The sequence below is a fragment of the Centropristis striata genome, chromosome 4 (assembly GCF_030273125.1).
Source record: "Centropristis striata isolate RG_2023a ecotype Rhode Island chromosome 4, C.striata_1.0, whole genome shotgun sequence".
NCBI classification, from domain to species: domain Eukaryota; kingdom Metazoa; phylum Chordata; class Actinopteri; order Perciformes; family Serranidae; genus Centropristis; species Centropristis striata.
This window is the reverse complement of record NC_081520.1, coordinates 13,470,113-13,491,522: the sequence shown is the minus strand read 5'-3', so window position 1 is coordinate 13,491,522 and position 21,410 is coordinate 13,470,113. Positions and strand designations below refer to the sequence as shown.

Genomic DNA, 21,410 nt, shown 5'->3' with positions numbered 1-21,410 from the left:
AATAAACAGATTTATATATACACACACTCACACACACACACACACACACACACACACACACACACACACGCATATATGTGAGTAGATATATTTGTCACTGATATGCATTAAAATACTTACTGAAGGACTGTAAGTGAAAATGAGTTGTTATATTCCAATGATGGAGTTAAATGGTTGTAATAGAGCCATACTAGAGGCTTGAGAGTAATGATGACTGATCAACTGTGTAGAACACACTTTCTCCTCCTCTGTTTACTCCATTTTCCAGTCACTCTCCAGACACAACCTCCTTCCTTCCCCTGCTAAGCTCAAGATGACCCCTCCATATAAAAGGTCACACACTCAATCTCCTAAACCAGCGACAGAACACTGGTCCAAACTCGAAACATGCTTGACTGCTGGAAGCACAGTAAAATCATTCCCACTCACTGACTGAAATGACAGCTGTCAGAGTGAATGAACCAAGACTTCACTGACAAAACACAGCAGCTGAAAACTCACAAATTCACAATGGTACAGTGGGTGTCATACAGAATATGCAGTTGAGATGTTGAAATGTATTTTTGTCACTGTGCAATGGGAACCTGCGGTACCATTTCCATCACACTAAAAACATTTAAGCTCACATTCAGTTAGTAATAAACAAAAATCACATGTGGCATCCAGTATAAAGCAACTTGAAAAACATTTAGGTAGCAGCTTCTCAGCTATAGCGAACAGTGACAGTCACTTTTCGCTGTTAATAAGACAAACAGCAGCAACAGGTCACATCAGCTGTCACTAATTAACGTTAATTCTCTGAGAAATTTGATGACATGCCAAAATTAAACCTGGCTGTTAGCAGGTTTGTGTGCTGTTTGCAGTCAGTGTCTGTATTCAGACAAAGACTGTTTTGAGGGAACAGCCTCCACCTTGTAACACAACTCTACAAGCACAAGTGAATTGAGTGTTCTGTATTTCCAACAACTCAAACAGAGTGATGCATCTGCCAGATAATCAGCTAATTATGCCTTGTCAGTTTCTGGAGTTGCATTTTCCCACTTAAACTTCCATGCATATTATATCTGTACATTTGTTTTGGTAACAAAAGTTGAGATGCTGTGCAAAAGAAATAAAAACACAATGCATTAAATTCAGAATTCAGTGTCTGTATCACATTCTGTTTTATTGACATTGTGGAATCAGTGTTGTATGATGGAGGATTTGCATTAATGTATCCAACATGCAGAAGAACCAAAATGTGCGATGTGCAGCTGTGTCATTTTAAGTATCAGACTGGACTCAGAATATCAAAGGACTGTCACAGGACCCGGATTGGGATCAGGCCAAAAACTAGATAGGGAGATACCTATTAACAAGAAAGAAAACCAGATATTTTCAATGCTTTGTTCCTTCTGACTCTTACATTACAATGCTGTAGACCTAATGTGCAATTTGTCTTTATTTTATCACTATTTATACAACAAGGCAACCATCTGGGCTGATTATTCAGGTTTTCATTAAAAGTAGGCACAGGGTCCCCTTGTGTTAGCAAAGTCGCCCCTCTTTCAGTTCAGTACCGATTGATGTGAAACCAGACAGAAGGGTAGGGAGGCTCTCAGATAACTGCAGGTCATCACAAACCGTGTTGTTTGATTCTAATGTGTGAATGTTTTTAACAGAGTGATCTCTGGTTGAGATAAACCAGGAAGATGTTCTTTGTGATTATTTTGCCCCATCTTCCAACCAATAACCATGTTTGGGGTAGAGGAATAAATAATGTTAATCATGTCAGGCAGGGCTCTCTGGCCCCGAGCCTGTGCTGAACCCAAATAGTCCCAACCCAAATGTGCTGAACCTAATTAGTCCAAGGAGCTCTGTATATCCGCTAAGTTACATAGGTTGCCAAAAGACCAGATTCAGAATATTTTGCAAATATTTACTCTCTATGACCGAAATTAACATTTTGGCTCACCAGCCAAGTCAGTAAATTATAAACTAAACCTGACATAATATCCTTTACTGAAGAACAGATTTATGTGATGCAAGCTCATATTTTTCACCAGGCCTAAACATGTCCAGAATCCAGAGAATGGAAGTTTTTGCAACCATTTCACACTGAGCCAGTGAAGCAGACACCTAACTAGGGAATCGAGAACCTGGTTCCAGTTGACGATGAATTTGAATTGTATGGCTCCAAACTTATCGGTTCCTTTTATTGATGCGAGCATGTTTTTTTCTGACAGTTTTAGAATTGTAAAACAATTATCTTGCAACAAGAAGGAGTCTGGGTGGAGAGGAAGATTTGGTCCAATGTGTGGCTTTTAGATGTCACTTGTAATGTTTATAAGGGTGGAAACGAAGATAATATGCTGAAACAAATTTGTATGCAACAGGAGCAAATACTGCATGAACCTCTCCTTACTCTACGCTAAAAGATCATCAGATAATCATCAGACTGAATCACTTAGGCCTGTCAATCTCTGTCATGGTTCTTACCTTCAAATGTATTCAGAGTATTACTTAGTCTCTGCAAGCCAGCACCTTCCACGTCTTAAATATGACATTCCTACTTCTGTTTTAAGCCTCTACAACCATAAAAGTGAATCAATTTTCAAAGCCGGAGGATCTACAGGTGGTTCTGAGAAAGGAAGAAAAGATTAGTCAGCAATGACACGAGATCACTGGGGGTTTGAGAAGTTTTGGACTGTCAGAGATTTGATGTACAACTTTGTTTGACTTGGCAGTGAAAATTTACTTTTAAGCCTCAAGGACATTTCTGGGCCAGTAGTGGCTCACTAATTTGTTCAACTCTTATAATAAAGTCAGGCAGATAGAAGTGTTCCAGAAAAGTGGCTCTGACTCCAGTGCAGCCAGGCGGAGGGCAGGGACAGCAGACCAACACTGACTTCTGAGTCACTTGTCAATTGAAAATTGGGAGATCATGAACATAAACAGTTTTTATAAAACTCAATCATACTGATGTTCTTTGGGACTGTTAGAAAAGAGGGACCAATTTATACAGGAAGGATAGCACGAAAGAGCCCTTCTTCAAACAAGGAAAATATTAGGACACAGCCTCCTCTGGCTATGAGTAATAGACACAGAGCTGCACGGCTGATTGGAAACGTTAACAATGACCACTGCAGGATTGTAGCCACAGGGACACTTCCTATTGTTAGCCGTGAAGATAAACTTGGAACAATCTAATCATTGTTAATGCCTACATTGTGAACATATTGTTGTTATAAAGTGCAGGCGCAGCTGGCACATGGATTTAGCTTGGCTGTCCTCCTGTGCCCCGGAGTAGCAACGAGGCTGTCCTGAACTTCTCCTCACCCCTTTCCCCATCTACTACCCCTGTGTGGTGATACAGCAATTTCTCCAAGGTCAATAAAAACCTGCATCAGCCATGGTTGGCAATGTGCCACTGGAGAAGAGAGCATTTCAAAGAGTGGAGGGGAAAAAAATCACACAGTTATTGCTGTGACCAAACCCAAAACTGTAAAACCAGCTGTCAAAGACAAGTCAGGCAGCATGAGACTCTACACAAGCAGACTCATTCTACTCCAAAAATTGAGTTGGAGAGAGTAAAATGCATATTCCCCTTGTAATGTCAGTATACAATATAAAAACAGGGACTGGCACCATCGTAACAAGGCATTCTGAGTAGAGAGACCTCTGCCTTATGTATTGATGATCGACTACAATGACTCTTTTATCTGTCACACTGTGCAAGTGATTGCCAAACAGAATTGTTGGTTTTCATTCATTTGTTTTGGATGTTTTGATTTAGACCTGGAACACCTGCTGAAAGTAATTGTGGCCCTGGTAAGAGTGAAAACCAGTATGTCTGAGACGACATGTCCATGGGCTCACAATAATAATAAAACGAAACATAAAGTTAATATTACGCGCGGACTCTCTCCAGGAACATACAGCTCTATATTCAAACTGTGTGCAGACAAGGCTGACAGCAGGATAGAGACAACAGTGTGTTTTCTAGGACAAAATATGCCACCTCCAAAAAATTACACCTGGGGTACAGACACACTCTCTTCAGTATGCACTTTTATCCTCTCATGAAGAGGCACATCTGCTCTACTCGTCTAGCTGTGACCTGGTACAATTGAAATATTTTGCATTCGTAGAGGAAGACTTCCTGGTTGTATCAATTTAAATGGAAATATAAGTGCAGTAATGCCCAAATCTAAACTGTAAATATAGTATTTTTTCTTCCTTTATAACCTCCTTATTTTAGCAGCAGGCCATGCTAATGGATTTTTTCCATTCATTTTCTATGAGAGATGTCTATTTCTCAGACACACACCTATTGTTAGTGACCACAATATGTTATATATGCACCACTGACTAGGTTGCTGATGCCCAATGCACTTGAAATGGGTTTTCAGGCCCTTTCAGATGGCCAACACATGCAGGACATAAGACCTAGGCTGTTGACAAGGAGTTAATACTTCAAAGCCATCTGGTTATATTTTCAGTATATATAAATCACTACCTCCCATTGTTCACTTGTTTTTGTTCCTTGATAAGTTTATTTTGACAAAATGTCATGTTCTTTTTGTTTCCACTGTATGTGTGTGTATAGTGTAAGGCTTAAGGGGAGATATGGGACTGACAGGACCTGACAGGATACTGATACTGCGGATAGATAAAAAATAAAATAAAAAATAAAAAACAGCCGGCAGCTTTAAAAAAGAAAAAAAAAAAAAAAGGCAGTGTAGGACCATCCTGCTGACAAATAAAATATGGTCCACACAATTTACAGAAACAGGCAAATAAAAGCTTTGTCAAGACTGGGGATTTTCTGCCCAAAGCTAGGGAATATGAGATAAAGTCCTCAAACATTAATCAAAGCATGTATTATCAGTCAGAAGCATGATGCCAGGACTCAGCAATCTCCACAGCCTTTCACCACTCCTAACACCCTTTATTCATATTAACAAAACGAGAACGACTGTCACACTGTCCCTAGCTGTGTTCCATATAGGCCATCTAATTCCATGCTGAATCATCTTCAACCAAATGCCACGGCAGTAATCCTTCTCTGCTTGAGACTCTGCTGAGCAACAGTGAGGCTCTGCAGCCAGATGTTCCTTTCAAAGCAGTCCAACTCTCACAACTAATAGCATTAGCCAGAGACACACATTTAGCATCTAGCCTTTGCTTGAAATTGGGCTTCAGTATGCCCATGCGTACAGCACACGGAGACAGAATTGCATTCCCAAAGCTAAAAAAGATATGCAGTGCAAAATGAAGCCGTTAAATGTGTTGTTCTTTTGTGTTAAGCAGCATTTGTAGGGGTATTCAAATGTCCAAAATAAATGTGAAATTGACTCTACAATGCACATAATTCATTGTGATTCCTTTAAAATATTTTGTTTTTTTTGTAGAGTGTAAACAAGTTGTGAAATTGGCTTTAACTGGTTCCCGTTTAGATCGATTTAAAACAACAAATAATCAAAAATGGCACAAAAAAAGCAATCTATAGTGTGTCATAAATTGTTATTAGGTATACAATCCCAGACAAGAGAGGAAAAATACTGACTGCACCTGAAAAGGAAAAACATAGTCTGAATTGATTTACTAAGAGAAGCCAAGCTGCCATTTCCGATTCATTTAATTAAACAGTGGAAGTAGAACACATGTAGGTGTCCATTAGTATCTCATGAATATATGTATGAGAAACACTTTTGTGGCATTTGAATCAGAAGTTATGCTCCACCGATGTTTCATTGGAGACAAACCTAAATATTCAATAGCTTACTGGTGAGAGTCCATCACAGTGTTTTTTACAAGTTAGTGCTCTGAACCTGATGGAAAAACAAGCAGACAGCAGTGAAAGTATGTCCAAGTGACTAATTATAAAAAGATCCAGTTAGAATGTGGCAGGGAGGATAATGAGCCATAAAAACGGATAGTGTCTTCGTTCATTACGTTGATCCCTTAGTATTAATTGTAATCCAAACCCCTAACTCTCACTAAGCCCCCCATTATTTCAACCCTTACTTCAACTACATTAAATCAGTGTGTGATCTAGCTCTTACAAAGTCCTTCATGCTTCAATATCAGCAGGAAATGGAAACATCCCAGCTGTACTGGAGCAATAAATATAAACATCTAGGAGATTGATTACACTAACCTTTATCAAAAGCAAAGCGTTCACAGGATTGCAAAAAGCAGGAGAGGAGGATGAACACAGCACCCTCAGTGATCTAATGGCAACACGCTGCAGGAAACAGTGCTGCAGCATTTCAACACCAAAGGGAACGAAGTGTACAGGAAAACAGAACATATTCGAAACAGAACCACCCCATCAACAATGACAGCCTTGTCAGCCATAATGTAGAAATCTGTATTCACAGCACACATCATTAACTGCCTAGTGGCTGATGTGCAACAGAGAATTATAAATCTGTCACTTCCTGTAAAACAGACCTCAGATGCCTTATGCTACACCAATAAAGTGGGTTACTCTGTGTTGTACGTGTCCTGTCACTGGCAGAGATGGAAAGAAAAATGGCTTATACAAAGACCATCTTTCCATTGGAGAGTCACTGTTGTATGGCAGCGAACATGTATTGAAGTTCCTGTATTTGTTGATGCACAGCCCTCAGAAAACAGGTTTGTTCTTTCATCCACTGCCTTAGTAACATATAACAACAAAGCATAAGTATCCTTCCGTGACGTCAGTGACTGACAAACCATGCTAATCAAAGCGGGATACAGCGTCAGCTAGAAAATCCAGACTACTTTATTTTAAAACAGAATGTAGGGCTGGGCAATACATTATTTTATTAATTCGATAATATGCAAGTCGTCTTTTCCTGGTTTTAGAAGCTGCATTGCAGCAAAGTAATGTCATTTTCTGAGGTTCCCAGACCCATTACTGATGGTTATTTATCAAAAATTTAATTGTGTAAATATTTTGTGAAAGCTCCAAGAATCAATCTCACAATACTGTTGCAATATCGATAAAGGTTCTTGTATTTGGTCAAAAGTATTGTGATAAATTATTTCTTCATATCGCCAAGCCCTAATTGAAAGCCATCACAAAGAGGTCAAATGTAGCCATTACCGGTTATGCTGATGACCTGCTCTAAATTATGCATTGTTGCTCTATATCACAAAATATGTGCACATTTTAGCTTCACTAAACCTACTTTTTTGTCCATACACTTTGTAATCCCAGCCTAGTTACAAAAGAGTAGTAGAGCTGAGAAAATATTGTGATTTTCCTTTCTAACATGATTTAAATAAATTTGTATTAATCAGTTTATCCAATGTAAAGATAAAAAGAGGTGTAAAAGATGAGGTCGGCTTATGCCAGAGTGAGACAGCTGCTGCTATTAAAAGCAGAACTGTAGGTATTATACACTAAATTTGTAGGGTTTCATGACTTTGAGGTGTACAAATAATTCCTCTACACAGAGACAATGCAAACACCAAATCACTCACACGAACACCCAATTACACTGCTGACTGCTTTCGGATTAATTTGCTTTGTGTCAAACACAAGTTTGTTTTCAAGCTAGGCCACACCTAATATAAGCCAAACTATTTTCTAACATTACAGCACATAAACATGTTGCCTGGCTTTCATTCATATATTTCAGTTAGATACAAATTAGACATAGATTTCCATTTTCATGCGCAACTATGTTAAATTAGAAAAGTCAGGAGCAGGGCCACAGATATTTGCACCTTCACTATCTTGTTATCAAGCAGTCTTTGCTTTTGCTGCATCTGCACTATGTTGACAACACTTTGCTACAGTAACTGGATGTCACCCTGCTGCAGCAAGCAATATGACTTTGCATGTTTGCCTGATCAGGGATGCAGCTCATCTCCATAGAAATGAGCATGTGTGCGCAGGGCCTTGCTCCTATGGGGAGGGGGCAACACATTAACATCCAGGCTGGGAGTTGGTCCACTGCCAAAACCTGCTCCACCTGGGAGTAAGGCTGAGTATTCACATTGTTGCTGCTGATGATCCAACACACTTGTCCCTGAATGTAAACAGGTCTGGTTAACAACAGCTCAGTAACTGACCACAACCAAATGATACTAACTATGTGTTGTATGTAGCCACTCAAAGAGGGTTAAGATCCCGTCGTCCTGTCAGCGGCTTTGGCATTTAAGGTGAAATGTTACAATCAAAGATGTTTTTAATGGTTATCTAGATCCAATAGGTAAAAGAAGATGGAAATAATTCATATTAGGGATGGATGATTTGGGGGGAAATATGTAATTGTGAATATTTTGACATTCATTTATTTTTACTTTTTAAGGAATTGATCAACTTTTCAAGGAACTGATTATTTTTGAATCATTATTCTCATTTTCATGGAAAATCGTTTATAATGATCATGGCTTGATTTCTTTGTATGGATATATACCACACACATTTTTAATGTGTTAAAAAATAACATTAAGATAATTGTGTTGGCATTTTCATGCTTAATTGAAAAGTGACTGAGAGAATGGAAGAGGGAGACAAGCAGCAAAGGGACCTGGGGATGTATACCAACCCGGGTCTGCTGCATCCAGGACCCAGCGATCTACATCAGTATGCGATCTACCAGTGATCCACTGATATTTTGCCTTTAACAAATAATGCACCTCATTCGATTTTGGATATTGCACTAGTCCATATTGAAGTTATGATAAAAGTGAGACTAATTGTTCAGCTCTAACTCATATTTACATTATGAAAATCACTGGTAGCCCCAAGTCCAGCCTGTACAATGGACTAGTACAGACACAGACTAATCTCTGAGGAAGGAATGGAATAAATATATATTGGTTTGAACAGACGTGTATGCCCTTCAGAGGTTGGCAGTGGAAGAGTGATGCCAAATTGGATCAAGCATCAATGGAATGTCATCTCAATGTAACCGAGAAATATCATCACAGCAAAACCACAATCAGACATCCTTTCAAACAAACAGAGCGACATGCTTTTGGAAGTTGCTCAGCCAGGATCAAAATAACATTTGGATTCTAAATAGGACTTTTTCCTCTTAAACAAATAGTTAAATAGATAAACAAATTAGCCAGTGTGGGTGATTGTATGTACCAGTATATGCAGCTAGCAAGAAGAAAATGGTCTTTGGAGAAATATATACATTAGCCCTTCTATTATCTATTATCTCCCTCCATTTCATTGTCTCCTCTATGAACAGCATTTTGCCCACTTTTCCATATCATACTGTAGCAAAACATCACATTTGTACCAAAAAAGAATAGAAAACACAGGGACAGCCTCTGCTTAAGAGTCTGCACAACCAGGCATCAGTTGTGCCCCTGGTAAACATTACCCCACTGAGCTGGGAGAGGTATCCCACAATGCCCCCTGACACAAATGCAGGCAGCAGCCAAATAATATACCATCAGCATCTCTCCGGGGTAATACTGCATGAGCGAGTAAGAGGGATGAGCATTGCAGGAAGAGTAAAGCCGAGGGGAGAACAGAGAGAAAATACATCCATGGCCTTTGTGCAGTCGACCAGTCTCTTTAGCATTTCCTGAGGGCACTGGCTGCTGGTTATCAATTAAAACCACAAAGGGTCTATAGCCAACAGTATTTACATTCTGCTAATGTTATCTAGAGAAAACCGACCTACAGATCGACCCCAAATTCCTTATTTGGTGACATTAGAAACAGTGAGCAGTGAATACAAGAGTTTACTCCTCCACAACAAAATAAACAAATGCTGCTCACAAAAAAATAAGATGGATCAAGGGCATCAAGATCTTTAAAGAAACTGCAGAAACGTCATGCAAATTAGAAGCAGAACGAAAAGAGCAAAAAATGTTAAAAACACACTCCTTCACTTTGTCCTTGGTTGAGGACGAGAAAATGCATTTCAGCATGCTCCCTGAACCAATCAACAGTTCAGGTAAATTACTTTTAAACAAACAAATTTGCACAGAATAAGAATTTCAATTTTCCCTCAAATCCTTAGAAGATTATCATGGAGTAGATCAGAGGAAACTGCTCTTGGCAGAAATTGGATGGCTTAGTAGGGAATAAACTTTACTGAGGAAGCACAATTTTAGCATAGTGTAGCCCCCTACAAAGCAAGTGGTTCAAAATGGAAAATATGAAAGGCTTAGTAAAGAGTTCATGAAGGAGAACACTGCTATTCCTTCTGAATGTTGAAGAGTTCATTCCCATGTAGAGCATGTGGCATAATGAGCCTGTCTGACGTACATACCAGCATTTATGTGATACTTAATTGATCCATGTAGGTAAATTATCTTTTATTGACCCACACTACACAGAGGTCTGAGTGCACACAGCTAGAAGAGCCTCTCTGGACCTGTAGTAAAGATTCATGCTCAAGGACATTTCAGCAGAACTCAAGTGGAGCTTGGGGATGGCATAAAAAATAGATTCAGATCAATAACTAAGACAACTCTTTGAGATATGTTTGGTATGATGTGTAAAAAAAAATCTAGCAGGAGATTGAAATGTCAGCAGCAATCATCACATCACTGTAAAATTGTGAAGTTTGTTGTTAAATGTTTTTTTTTCTCAACTGAACCTTTGGAACATGTTCTGGAGGAAATGAAAGTGTAACTGAATTATATAGCATGTCTAATGGCAATAACATACACACCAGCACGCTGTAAAGAGCAAAAAAAAGGCAGGGAGCCATTCCTTAATGTTTCAAGACTAACATGGAAAACAATTGAGGGGGAAAAATGTGACATTTGCAAAACTGTACTAGTGCCTAGAGGTGATATCGATCCAAGATTGATCAAACTGTGCAACTGACTCAACAGCAGCAGAGGGATGCTTACAGTGAAGGCCAGCTATAACTGAAAGCAGCTTGAGCCATACAAGGCTTTAATCTATTACGCATTTCCAGATAAACTGATTGCCCCTGGACAGCAAAGGTCTCGCTCCATTATGGTTTAACTGATTTTCAATCAACACCATGAAACAAAAGTTAATTAATTTAGGGCAGCTTTGATTCCATTTTCAATTAATTCTTTATGTTTCAACACGTTTCGCTATACCCAATAATAACCGTTTAGAATTGCTGCAATGACAAAAAAATCTCTGTAAAATTTCCAGCTTGGCGTCCTCTTTCAGTGTGGTACAACATGAATTTTAGATGGCTTCTGAAGAACAAAGACAATTTTCACAGAGAAACAAGAAATAGAAAATCTTCCCTTAAGCCATCATCTAAACAACAACATTTATTTGTGATTGATATAAAAATAACTTCCCAAACTCTTCCATTCCTACCAATTTAGTTAAGTTTCCAGTTTAAAAGGACTGTAAAAGATGCCTGCTGGGTTTTTTTTTATCAGAGATTCCAACTAACTACCAGGGTCTGGCTAAAAGGAGGTACAAAGGAGAGCAAACTCATCTCAACAAGACACAAGAAAACAACATACACCAAAATAAATATATTTCAATAAATAAATTCATAGTAATGTACTTAAAGAATGAGGGAACAAACCAACTCTAGAATTATGTTATATAGAATGAGCTCCTCAGGCACAAAAGCATGTCATCTTATAATAGAGACCTCGGGATGATGAGCAGTGTTGGCAGAATGACCTAATGCCGCGTTCAGACTATGAAGACAAAGCAACTGGCTACAAGTCATTTTCAATAGAAGCCAGAAACACAAAGCTACAAGCTGATGCCCGACACTTCTCGATGTGTGATGCGCTGCAAATCAAAGTTGAAATTGGCTCAACTTTTTTCTGCACTGGCCTTGAAGCATCAACATCATATGTTTTTTTGTTCACCAGCTATTATGGGAGTAACGTTACCGGGTATGCTGATGTAACGTACATTTTTAAATTCACAATGGCGAACATTAGCTGTGGCACTGTGTTATTTAACCAAGTTAGCTGATGTTAAAAAAGCTTTGTGTGTATTAGAGATGCACACAGATGCAATGCATCTCCATAAAAAACAAGTCACATCGATTCATATTTTGTAACCAAGAGAAACTAGAAGACATCACATCATTCAATCACACCAGCCGCAATGCCAAATCAGGCTTGGACCATGAAGTGTGGAGGAGCAAAGGCTCTTTCCCTACTTCCTAATCCTCTACTTTTGATGTCCTTGCTTGGACTACAGCCATCTTTAAACTCAGCCTTTATTTCAAGCTCAACTGCACACCTGTAAAGTTTTGTGACTGCATCTTTCATAGTTGTGCATTGTCGCCTTAACAATGGCACATAAAGAATTGGCAAAGTCCTCCAAATCATGTCCATGGTAGTTCATAATAGTCGGTCTCTCCAGGACAACATTTTTCAATGATTTCACACACAGACTCACAAGGTGAAAACAATACCAGCCTGTCACATGGTGTGGCTGCTGGTAATCAAGCCTATTGTAAACACATGAGAGTGAATGAAAAGCCTCAGAGGACTGCTGCAAATTAGAGGACAACTTCAAGCAACTTTTTTATTCAGCTGTGTTTGGAGGGAAGCAACATGACATTCAGTATGTGTAGGCAATAGAGACAGGAAGAGAGCAGTTTACCCAAATGAGGAAAATCCCCTTAGTGTCAACACGCTTTGTGCCTGCACTGTGTTCTGCTCTTCTGAAGCAACTGTCAGTGGAAGAAGAGATATCTCGTTCTCTGCAAAGGCAGATGTTGTCATATCTGTTTTCCAGATGCATGCAAAAATCCAAGCAAAAAATGCTCATTATTGTTTATCATTATCATATATGCCCAAATGTCACTCTCAGGCTGGATAGCAGTATTATTATTCCAAATTCAACAGCAGAAAAACCTGCATGTCACCATGATCACTAAAACCCATTTCTAACAGATGCAGAAATTCTAAATCATGCATTCATTTTATCTAGATTGGATTTTTCCCATTCATGGAACTGTCTTGATTATCTCCTAAAACCTAAAAAAAAATGGAAAATTAAACTAGAGAATAACTTCAATGTTACAGTGTCCAACTGCCAAAAATGGTCAGCCAGCCATTCCTCACTTTGACAGATGGCTAGTATAAAACATGCTGCTATGATCTGTAGAGTCAAATCTCCAAATACAAATAAATAAAAAAAACGTGAAATAAGGAACACTCAAAATCATTGTGGAAATCACCTGAATCACCAGGATGACTATTATTTATTATTCAGATACTGCTCTACTGATAATGCTCCAAAGATACAAGTTAAAAAATATTTTCAAATCAAATGGTAGAGCTCAAGTTTTCTTTTTTTACTCAGTTTAATTCCTGTGAAATTGCAACCACCTTGACAGCAGGACTCATCCTGTTCTATAAACACATTATCTCAATTACAGCTTCCATTTCAGGGCGCCAATACATAAAAGATTCACATCATTCCCCTTTCATTAAGGATGGTGGCTAAAAAACGAGCATCTGGGTGTTCAGCACGTTCAATTCTCATAAACAAAACATTTCAAGTTCATGTGGAGAAATGATGTTCAGTTTTCATTTAATTGGCCTTGTACTGTTTACAGTGAAACACTGTTTGGTCATGTACCAAATGCTTACCCAGGCTGTTTTATTAACACTCCAAATAATTGTTCTCACATTACACTGGATGCAGCAATTAATTAATTCATTAATCAATTATCTTTTTTGTTTTGTTTTTACATGAAAATGTAATTTGCAAGGTCGAGGGGCTCTTAGTGGGAAAGCACTGGAAATATACTATCTTAAATGATCTTTGAGTTATTTTTACTTACAGGAGGGCTGGAGCCTGTCCTAGAATTCAATTGGCAGAGGACAAAAAACTCCCCGGGCGGATCGCCAGTCCATCTCTGGGGCTAACTCAGATGGACAGAGAGTTACTCACTCGATTAATTTAGAGCCCTGAGTCCAGCTAAGTATGCCTTTGGATAGTGGACATTATATCCACAAGTAAACAATTGAAACTTCACAGAAGACTAGCAGATCAAACAGCTGTACTTCTAGTTTTAAACTGACAGTTAGCTACTGCACTAGAGGTCGACAGATACGTGTTTTTTAAGGCCGATGCCGATCATTTTAACATCAGTCTTAACAGATCCCCGATATGTGCTGCTGATTTTTTTTCCCTCCATTTACAGGATAAAAATGACACAATGATAACAAATGTTACACAAGTCACAATTTAAACAGAATTTTTTTTTTTTTTACTAACAAAACATATTAACAGATGGATAGCAAACAATGTAGAACATTTAAATATTAGCAATGCCACCAACCAACATCAGAAACAACTGGTTGATTGTCTGTGGCCATCTCAATTATGGTAGCATCAGGTTTTTTTTTTACCTCAACGCATGGCTGCTCAATGCGCTAATTGATCGGCAAACACACGCACATATCGGCCGATGCGGATACAAGTAAAAGACGCAAATATCGGCCCGATATATCAGCCGGCCGATGTTTTGGTCGACCTCTAAACTGCACCATCATGCCAAAGATTAAACTTAAGTCTCTCAGAATTCAGCAAGTCAACTGCCAGTGGAATGAATTACTTTTTATATAAACTATTTGTAGTCAAATGCACCCTGTAGTGCTGAATTTAGTTTCTCAAATCTGGTGAACAGAAGACGTAAAGGTTCCTTTGATATGCACAGAGCCTTCCTCCTCACCCTTTGTTCCCAAAGAACCCCAAACTTTCTCTGTGGCCATCTTCACTGACCACACTGATGACCCTCACAGCAATTCAGTAATCTAACTAGAAGCTTAACCATGAAGTACTTTAAAAGCAATCAGTTAAAACTTAAAATCAATTCTAAAACTTACTGGTCAACTAAAACACTGTTTTTGGCTGAATAGAACAGGTTACAATAATTTAACAGAGAGGAAATAAAAGCACAATTGACCTTCTTGAGATCAGGTTGAAAGAGAAAAGAGACGATTTTTTTTTTATGTTCCTTGGCTGATAAAAACATTTTAACAACCTTGCAACCTGCTCTACAAATAAAAGGTCATGGTCAAATGTAACACACAGGATTCCATCAGCAGGTTTAAGTTTGTAGACAGGGAGCCAAGATATTTTTCTAAAAATATGAATCAACTTTGGGAAACCTGAGAAAAATGATCTTCCATTTTTTGTCGTTTGCTTAGCTGGAGAAACTTTTAGGACATCAAGCACTTTGGATGTTTGGCAACACTTTGCACAGAAAAGGCTATGGTTTTGTTTAAGTCGACAATGACTGAACTGAACTGAAACCACAATATTTCCCTAACAATTTGGATGAGAACTCCCTGCGATGCTGATGTCATAGGCCTACAAGAAAAGTTGCCTCTGAAAAAATAAAGGCAGCAGTAAAGTTTGACGTGACTGGAAAAACGATTTAGTAATACATGAATATAATTTCTGATTCCAAGGTACTACTTCAAGTTAATTATGACAGGCTGACTGGCAAAGTCCTGTTTCGAGCAGATAATCAGCTAAGCTCCGGTTCCCTCTGCTGACACAAGAGCAGTCACATTGTTCAGGTATGCCAACTCTCCAGTCACAGCTCCCGGGTACAAAAGGACAGCATCATGACGCTTCTGATACAATAATAGGTCTCATATGAAAAAACGTAAGCTTTTTCTTCTTTATTTGGTTCTGATTCAGAAAAATTACTCTCAAAAGCATTTGATAATCACAAACAGCAAGGATCAGTGATTACTAATCATTGTCTAATTTACATCATTGTGTCTGTCATAAGGATAATTGTAACAGCATGTGTAATGCCATTAAGCTAATGAAAATAATTGCTTTGGCAACTGGCAGTGATCATATATCTAAGAACGCAGTACGGGCATATAAAAAGCATAGTTCAGCATATTGGTGTGCTTTACAGGTAAACAGCCAATTTAAATACATCCAATAAGCATTAGACAGGCATCCATAGAAAAGACTGAGCAAGTGACAGAATTACCTGTAAAACCACTGACACTGATGAGAAGGGAATATTCTAGCAGAAAAACTAATAAACTTCTGTCAGTTTAATATTTTCTGGAAATGTTTCCAGTGAAATCTTGTGTTTGGCAGCTGAGAGAGACAGAGACAGAGACAGAGAGAGAGAGAGAGAGAGAGAGAGAGAGAGAGAGAGAGAGAGAGAGAGAGAGAGAGAGAGAGAGAGAGAGAGAGAGAGAGAGACAGAGACAGAGACAGAGAGAGAGAGAGAGAGAGAGAGAGACAGAGAGACAGAGAGACAGAGAGCATGTCCTGCTAGATAAAGCATGGCATTAAAGTGATAATCCACCAAAAATCTTTTTAGCATCCATAGCTCACTCCCTGTAGGCTTGAAAGACCATGTGCTACTCTGTTTAGATTGACCTTAAATCTATATACAATATCTCTGTACATGAATTCCATCCTGTATGAAAGATATCAATCCCCTCTGCAGCATAATCCTCTTCCCACCTGTCTTTAAACAAGCTCAGTAGTATCCAAAGTCTTTTTTTTTTGTCAAAATACTGCACTTGTTTGAAGCTTTCCTCACACAGTCCCTTGAGACAAACATAATCAAATGTAGTGTCATGTTAGAAACATAATCAGCTAACTGCAGCAGCTACAAACAACCTGTATTTTGCCATATTTTGACAGATCATGTGGAGTGCGAGTACACAAATGGATAATGGGTAAGTGAATTATGTTGCAGTAGTGGTTTGACAAGTTTCTGTGGCTGTTTTGATTCTTTTTTTTTCACCGTGAAAAAGTTGTAATCACAAGAAACCATGCAACTGGTATAAAATTCTAATTGACCACAGCTTGTGTTTTTTATGAAGAAAATCCACAACTTTTAACACACAGCTTCTACGGTTGACAGGGGATGAGTTTAACTCTAACCTGACCTGATCATATAAGTACATGCAGTGTATTTCTTGCTTTTGCGCTAATATCAACCAGTTGTTGACAGTACCCGAGAACTCTGTTACTCCCACAGGATCAAGATGATGGGCTGTGAAAACCCAATTTCATAGGTCACACGTTGTTCTTTTCACACCTCTCTCCCTTTTCCATCAGATGATACTTAATCACGTAGATGCAAGCTGTTTAATAATTCGACTTTCTCTTTTGTCAGAGAAGTTCAGTGAATGATTCATACCAAGTAGCAATTAGCAAGGCAGAAATACTTACTCCTATTTTCTCATCTTGGAGAAAGCAGTGAGTCAGCTGACAGGTCACAAAGGGGGTGTCTACTGTAAATTGCACGTCTGAGGATGAGACAAATCCACATTGTTTCCAACTTCATGGTTAGAAGACAACAAGCAATATTGTCTTGCTTATACCAAATGTGTTGAGTGTTGAGTGCAGAGCTTGAGAGCAGCATTAGCCTTATGTGTAGCATAAAAAAGCAGCTGAAAAAACATATAAAAGCTATAAAAACAAGTTGGTCGCATCACTGATGAAATTTAGATTCAATAATCCAAAATCAAAGTAGTATGACTTTGTTTTCATATACACACTATCCTATTTTTACAAGGTAAGTATATTGTTGCCAACATCTTTGTTGGCCATTTCAATCATCAAAATTGAATGATTATTTCAACAAATGTTCAATTAAGAATTTAAATTGTGGCACACCTGTGGCACCCAGCCTGCAGATAACTATACACATTACTTCGACTTCTGCACGAAATGTGTTCAAAAAAGGGATCCAGATCCCCTGAACAAGAATAGCGCAGTGAATTAATTAGTAAATGTCATTCTGAATGGATATAAAACGCTGGTAGAGTGAAGTATGTAAGGACAGAGCTGCTTTATCTTCTGAAGGTGCTTTGTCTCCAATTCAATCAAAATGTAATATCAGATCCATTTCAGTGTCGAATTATCCATCTTGGCAGCTCAACAAGAATTGCAAAATAACAGCATAAAACACTTTTTCACGATAAGGATGGTCTGGTCTGAACATCTAACTACAATTTTTTTCCAAGATGCTCCTTGGAGGAGGAGAAAAACATTATTTTTTCATTACTCCACAAATTAGACCCCATGAGATACAGTTACAGATCCTTCTGGATCTTCAGGCCCTCTCTGCACTTCAAAATAACCTGAACTTATAATATATATTCCTGTAGTCAAGGCATCTTACAGACAGGAGGGTTGTTTGCATGACAGCTCTCTCCACCCTCTTCCCTGGCTACTACTATTCATGCACATTTTGTGATGCAATTTAAATGAAGAGGCAGATATAATAACAATAACTTTGTCATCTGGTTCCAAGATTGCTGCATTATATGTGGTTCATTTGTATGCACATGATGTAGGTGGAGGTTGTATTTCTGTTTGGGAAACGCATAAAGTAGAATCAAATCCATCTGATCTTAAATAGCAAGGCTAAGCAATAATAACCTCTGTTAATTAAATCAGTCATTTAAAAGTTTGGGACCTGTGTGTGCCTGAGAAATGTTTGGATAAAGTGCACTCTGCTGAATGTCACACATACGAGCATGCACAAATTACTTTGATATAAAAAAAAAAGCACAGAGAAAGCAGAAGACAGCAGACATCAATGCACTTCAATGCCTCAACAGAATAAAGCAAGATGGAGAAATGATTAATCTTGATAAAGATGGTGCACTGTTAAGATAAAAAACAGAGTATACTTCAGGGTGTTATTCCTGGTGCACATTTCCTGTGAAAATAGCACTGTAAAGTGAAAGGGGGCAAGGTGTCACAGACTGGAGCTATTGCAGTACAGCTCTCATGTCTGAACATGCCAAAGGCTACAATTTGTCTTGCTCCACAAAGTGGATTTCTGTTGTGCCAGAACAGGTCGTAATTAATCTCCGGTGTGCTAACAAGGGGAGGCCAACTATTGCAAACAGGCTCTGTTGTGGTTGTCCCACAGATGGTCAAGGCAAAGGCTGGCTCTACTTTCTCTTCTTAATGTGTTAAAACTGTACCAGTAGAGGAAACCGCCTTCATTAACTGACCCTGCTCAAACCATCAGTTCAAACCTTTAATGAGCTTATGCTGACAATAATCTCTTCTCACACTTTGCTGCAGCTATAACAATAAACAAACAATTAATTTAGAGAATGGACTCTCTAGGCTTGTTTACAAAGTGTAGCAAAAAATACAAAGCTTTAGCCAAAATCTAGGTAGAGGGCGATGACAGAAATACGCCAACAAATACTCACACATAAGTTAGAAGCAGGTCCAGTTCAGCAAGAATATTCATCATCTTCACCACGCTGCTGAGGAGCTGCTATGGCCAAATAATCACCAAACACTCACCACTTCTTGAACCCACACCTTGGAGATACCAGCTATTCTGGTGCTCCCAGAAGACACCCCGACAACACTTCTAATGCCTGGCATCTTATAGGGACCCTCAGCTCCAGGGCCCCTGATTCTCCCACACAGCAGCAGCAGCAGCAGCAGCTGCAGATGTCTCAGCTCACCTACATCACTGCATTTCAACATAAATACCGTTTGAAATAAATCGTGCACCAGCAGGCTATGAGGTATTCAAAATGCACTTTAATCCCAGCAGGTGTGCACTTTACCTTCGCTGACATCATCCCCACCAGTGTGCTTCATTTACAAGCAAGCACAGGGAAGTTGAGACTTTGTTGAACTTGAAAACTTAAGAACTGACTCTGTGTTAGTATCCTCTCATCCCTCAACCCACCTTGTCTGTGTGCATGTGTGACTTTTGAATGTTTACTGCTGTTTACTCTCACATATCCAGGGGCACTTACATCAGTGCTGCAACATATTTAATAATCATAGCATAGTCTGTGTTAAAACAGCATAATTATGGTCATACGTCACCATTATATTCAATTATTGTTGCCACTGAATGGCATTCCAGATTAAGGATTAGGCAATAATGTCCAGCCTGAGAGTGATAGAAAAGACGTTTACTTACCAAATTCAGCACCGTTTCAACAATATCCCGGTTGTTAACCTCTCCAACCTGGATCAGACCGATGACAACAGCAAATTTCATTTTGATATTCCGGATTGGAACCGATGGATTGATAATCCCAGCCGGGAGCACCACTGAACCGGAGCCGGACATCATCATTGTCTCACCGGCGGCAGCGGAGACTGCAGCCGCGTGTTGCCTGTGACCTGGAGGAGGTTGTCGGTCCGAGAGCGACATCGAGCCCGGCATTGTCACCGGTCTCTCGCTTGTCATTTCCACCCAAAGCGGGCGGCTTCAGGCGCTAGTTACACGCTTTCTCCTTGCAATAAATCCAATCACTGCTCTGGAGCATGAAAAAAAAGAAATGAAAGAGAACAACACTCGCGGAAAACAAAAACAAAACACAAACAAGTCAGTAAAATCCACTCTGGAGAGTTGCGGTGAGAGAGTCCGGCGTGTAGTCGGTGCCAGCCGTTTAACTGAGCAGACTGACCTGCGCTGTGTACACAAGGCTGTGTGTATGTGAGAGTGCCGCTCTCTTAAATGCGCGTCTCCGAGTCTGTGCTGCTGTCACCGCCATGTTGCCGCCCCCTGCCTGCGGTTCCACTCACCACGCCTGCGCTGGCTGCGATGCTGCTGGAGAGCTGGAGAGCTGGGGGACTGACCGCTAGCAGGTCGGCCGCCAACCGGTGCTGTTCACCGGGCAGGTGGGAGCAGCGAAGTGCGGGGCGCCTCGTTACGAGTGTAGCAGGGCCACTTATCAGCCAAAACAAAACATAAGCAATGGGGTCATTTCTACAACCACATCCACTTTATCGTCACCTTGTTAAAATAATCGCCTTACTCATTTTTTCAAGTTTTGCAGGAAATACAAAAAACTTCACCAAAAGTGTAACATATGACACCAGAGAGTAAAGTGTTACCATTAATGTCAACAATAAAACAGTGATAAACTAAACTGATAACTAAACAATCTCCCTCTAGCTATTCTTTGCTGGGTTCTTATCTGATGCCTATGAATGTGGCAAATTTTCAAAGAAGTGATGATCTTAAAGGGTTAAAATCACATAATCTGATCAACTGAGGATGTAGGCGATTTTACCATAGGTGGCCAGCGTCATGAGGAGATGATTTGGGCAAAAAAAAAAGCAATTTGGACAAAAAATGACTAAAGTTTGACTGTTGGTCAGTCAAGTTAATCCGGTTTATACTTCACCAATGAGAGAATTAAACTAAAAGGAAAACACACACACTTGATTCTGAGTCACACATGGCAGCCGGAAGTTACCTGGTTGTGTTTCCTGCCTCAATGCAAAAAAAAACAAAACACAAAAAATAAATATATTTATTAAATATATTATTTATATTTATATTTATTTATTTATTTATCAATATTGGGCTACATAAATGGAAAACACTAAAAGTAATTAGCTGGATTAAAAAAATATATTTTCAAAATGATGTCCAATTTCATATTAATTTGTAGTAAGTCACTGCAGGAAATGCACAGGTGCCCGTAATAACATTACTAATTGCTTTATCCCAGCAGGTCGAATGGTGAGTTGGCATGCATAAATT

The 21,410-nt window shown here is 39.1% G+C and overlaps 1 protein-coding gene across 4 annotated transcripts in view; it reads right to left on the bottom strand.

Moving 5' to 3' along the window:
* The window catches only part of nbeab (neurobeachin b), a 194,412-nt gene extending 173,348 nt beyond the window's left edge, over positions 1 to 21,064 (bottom strand). For 3 of the 4 annotated variants that reach the window (XM_059331641.1, XM_059331643.1, XM_059331645.1), the window contains exon 1: positions 19,833 to 20,889. In XM_059331641.1, the coding sequence (XP_059187624.1) occupies positions 19,833 to 20,105 (273 nt within the window). In that variant the 5' untranslated portion in view covers positions 20,106 to 20,889. Of the gene's footprint in view, positions 1 to 19,832; positions 20,890 to 20,934 lie in introns of those variants that run through there. The other variant, XM_059331642.1, reaches the window with a different exon arrangement.
* Positions 21,065 to 21,410: the final 346 nt, after the last annotated feature.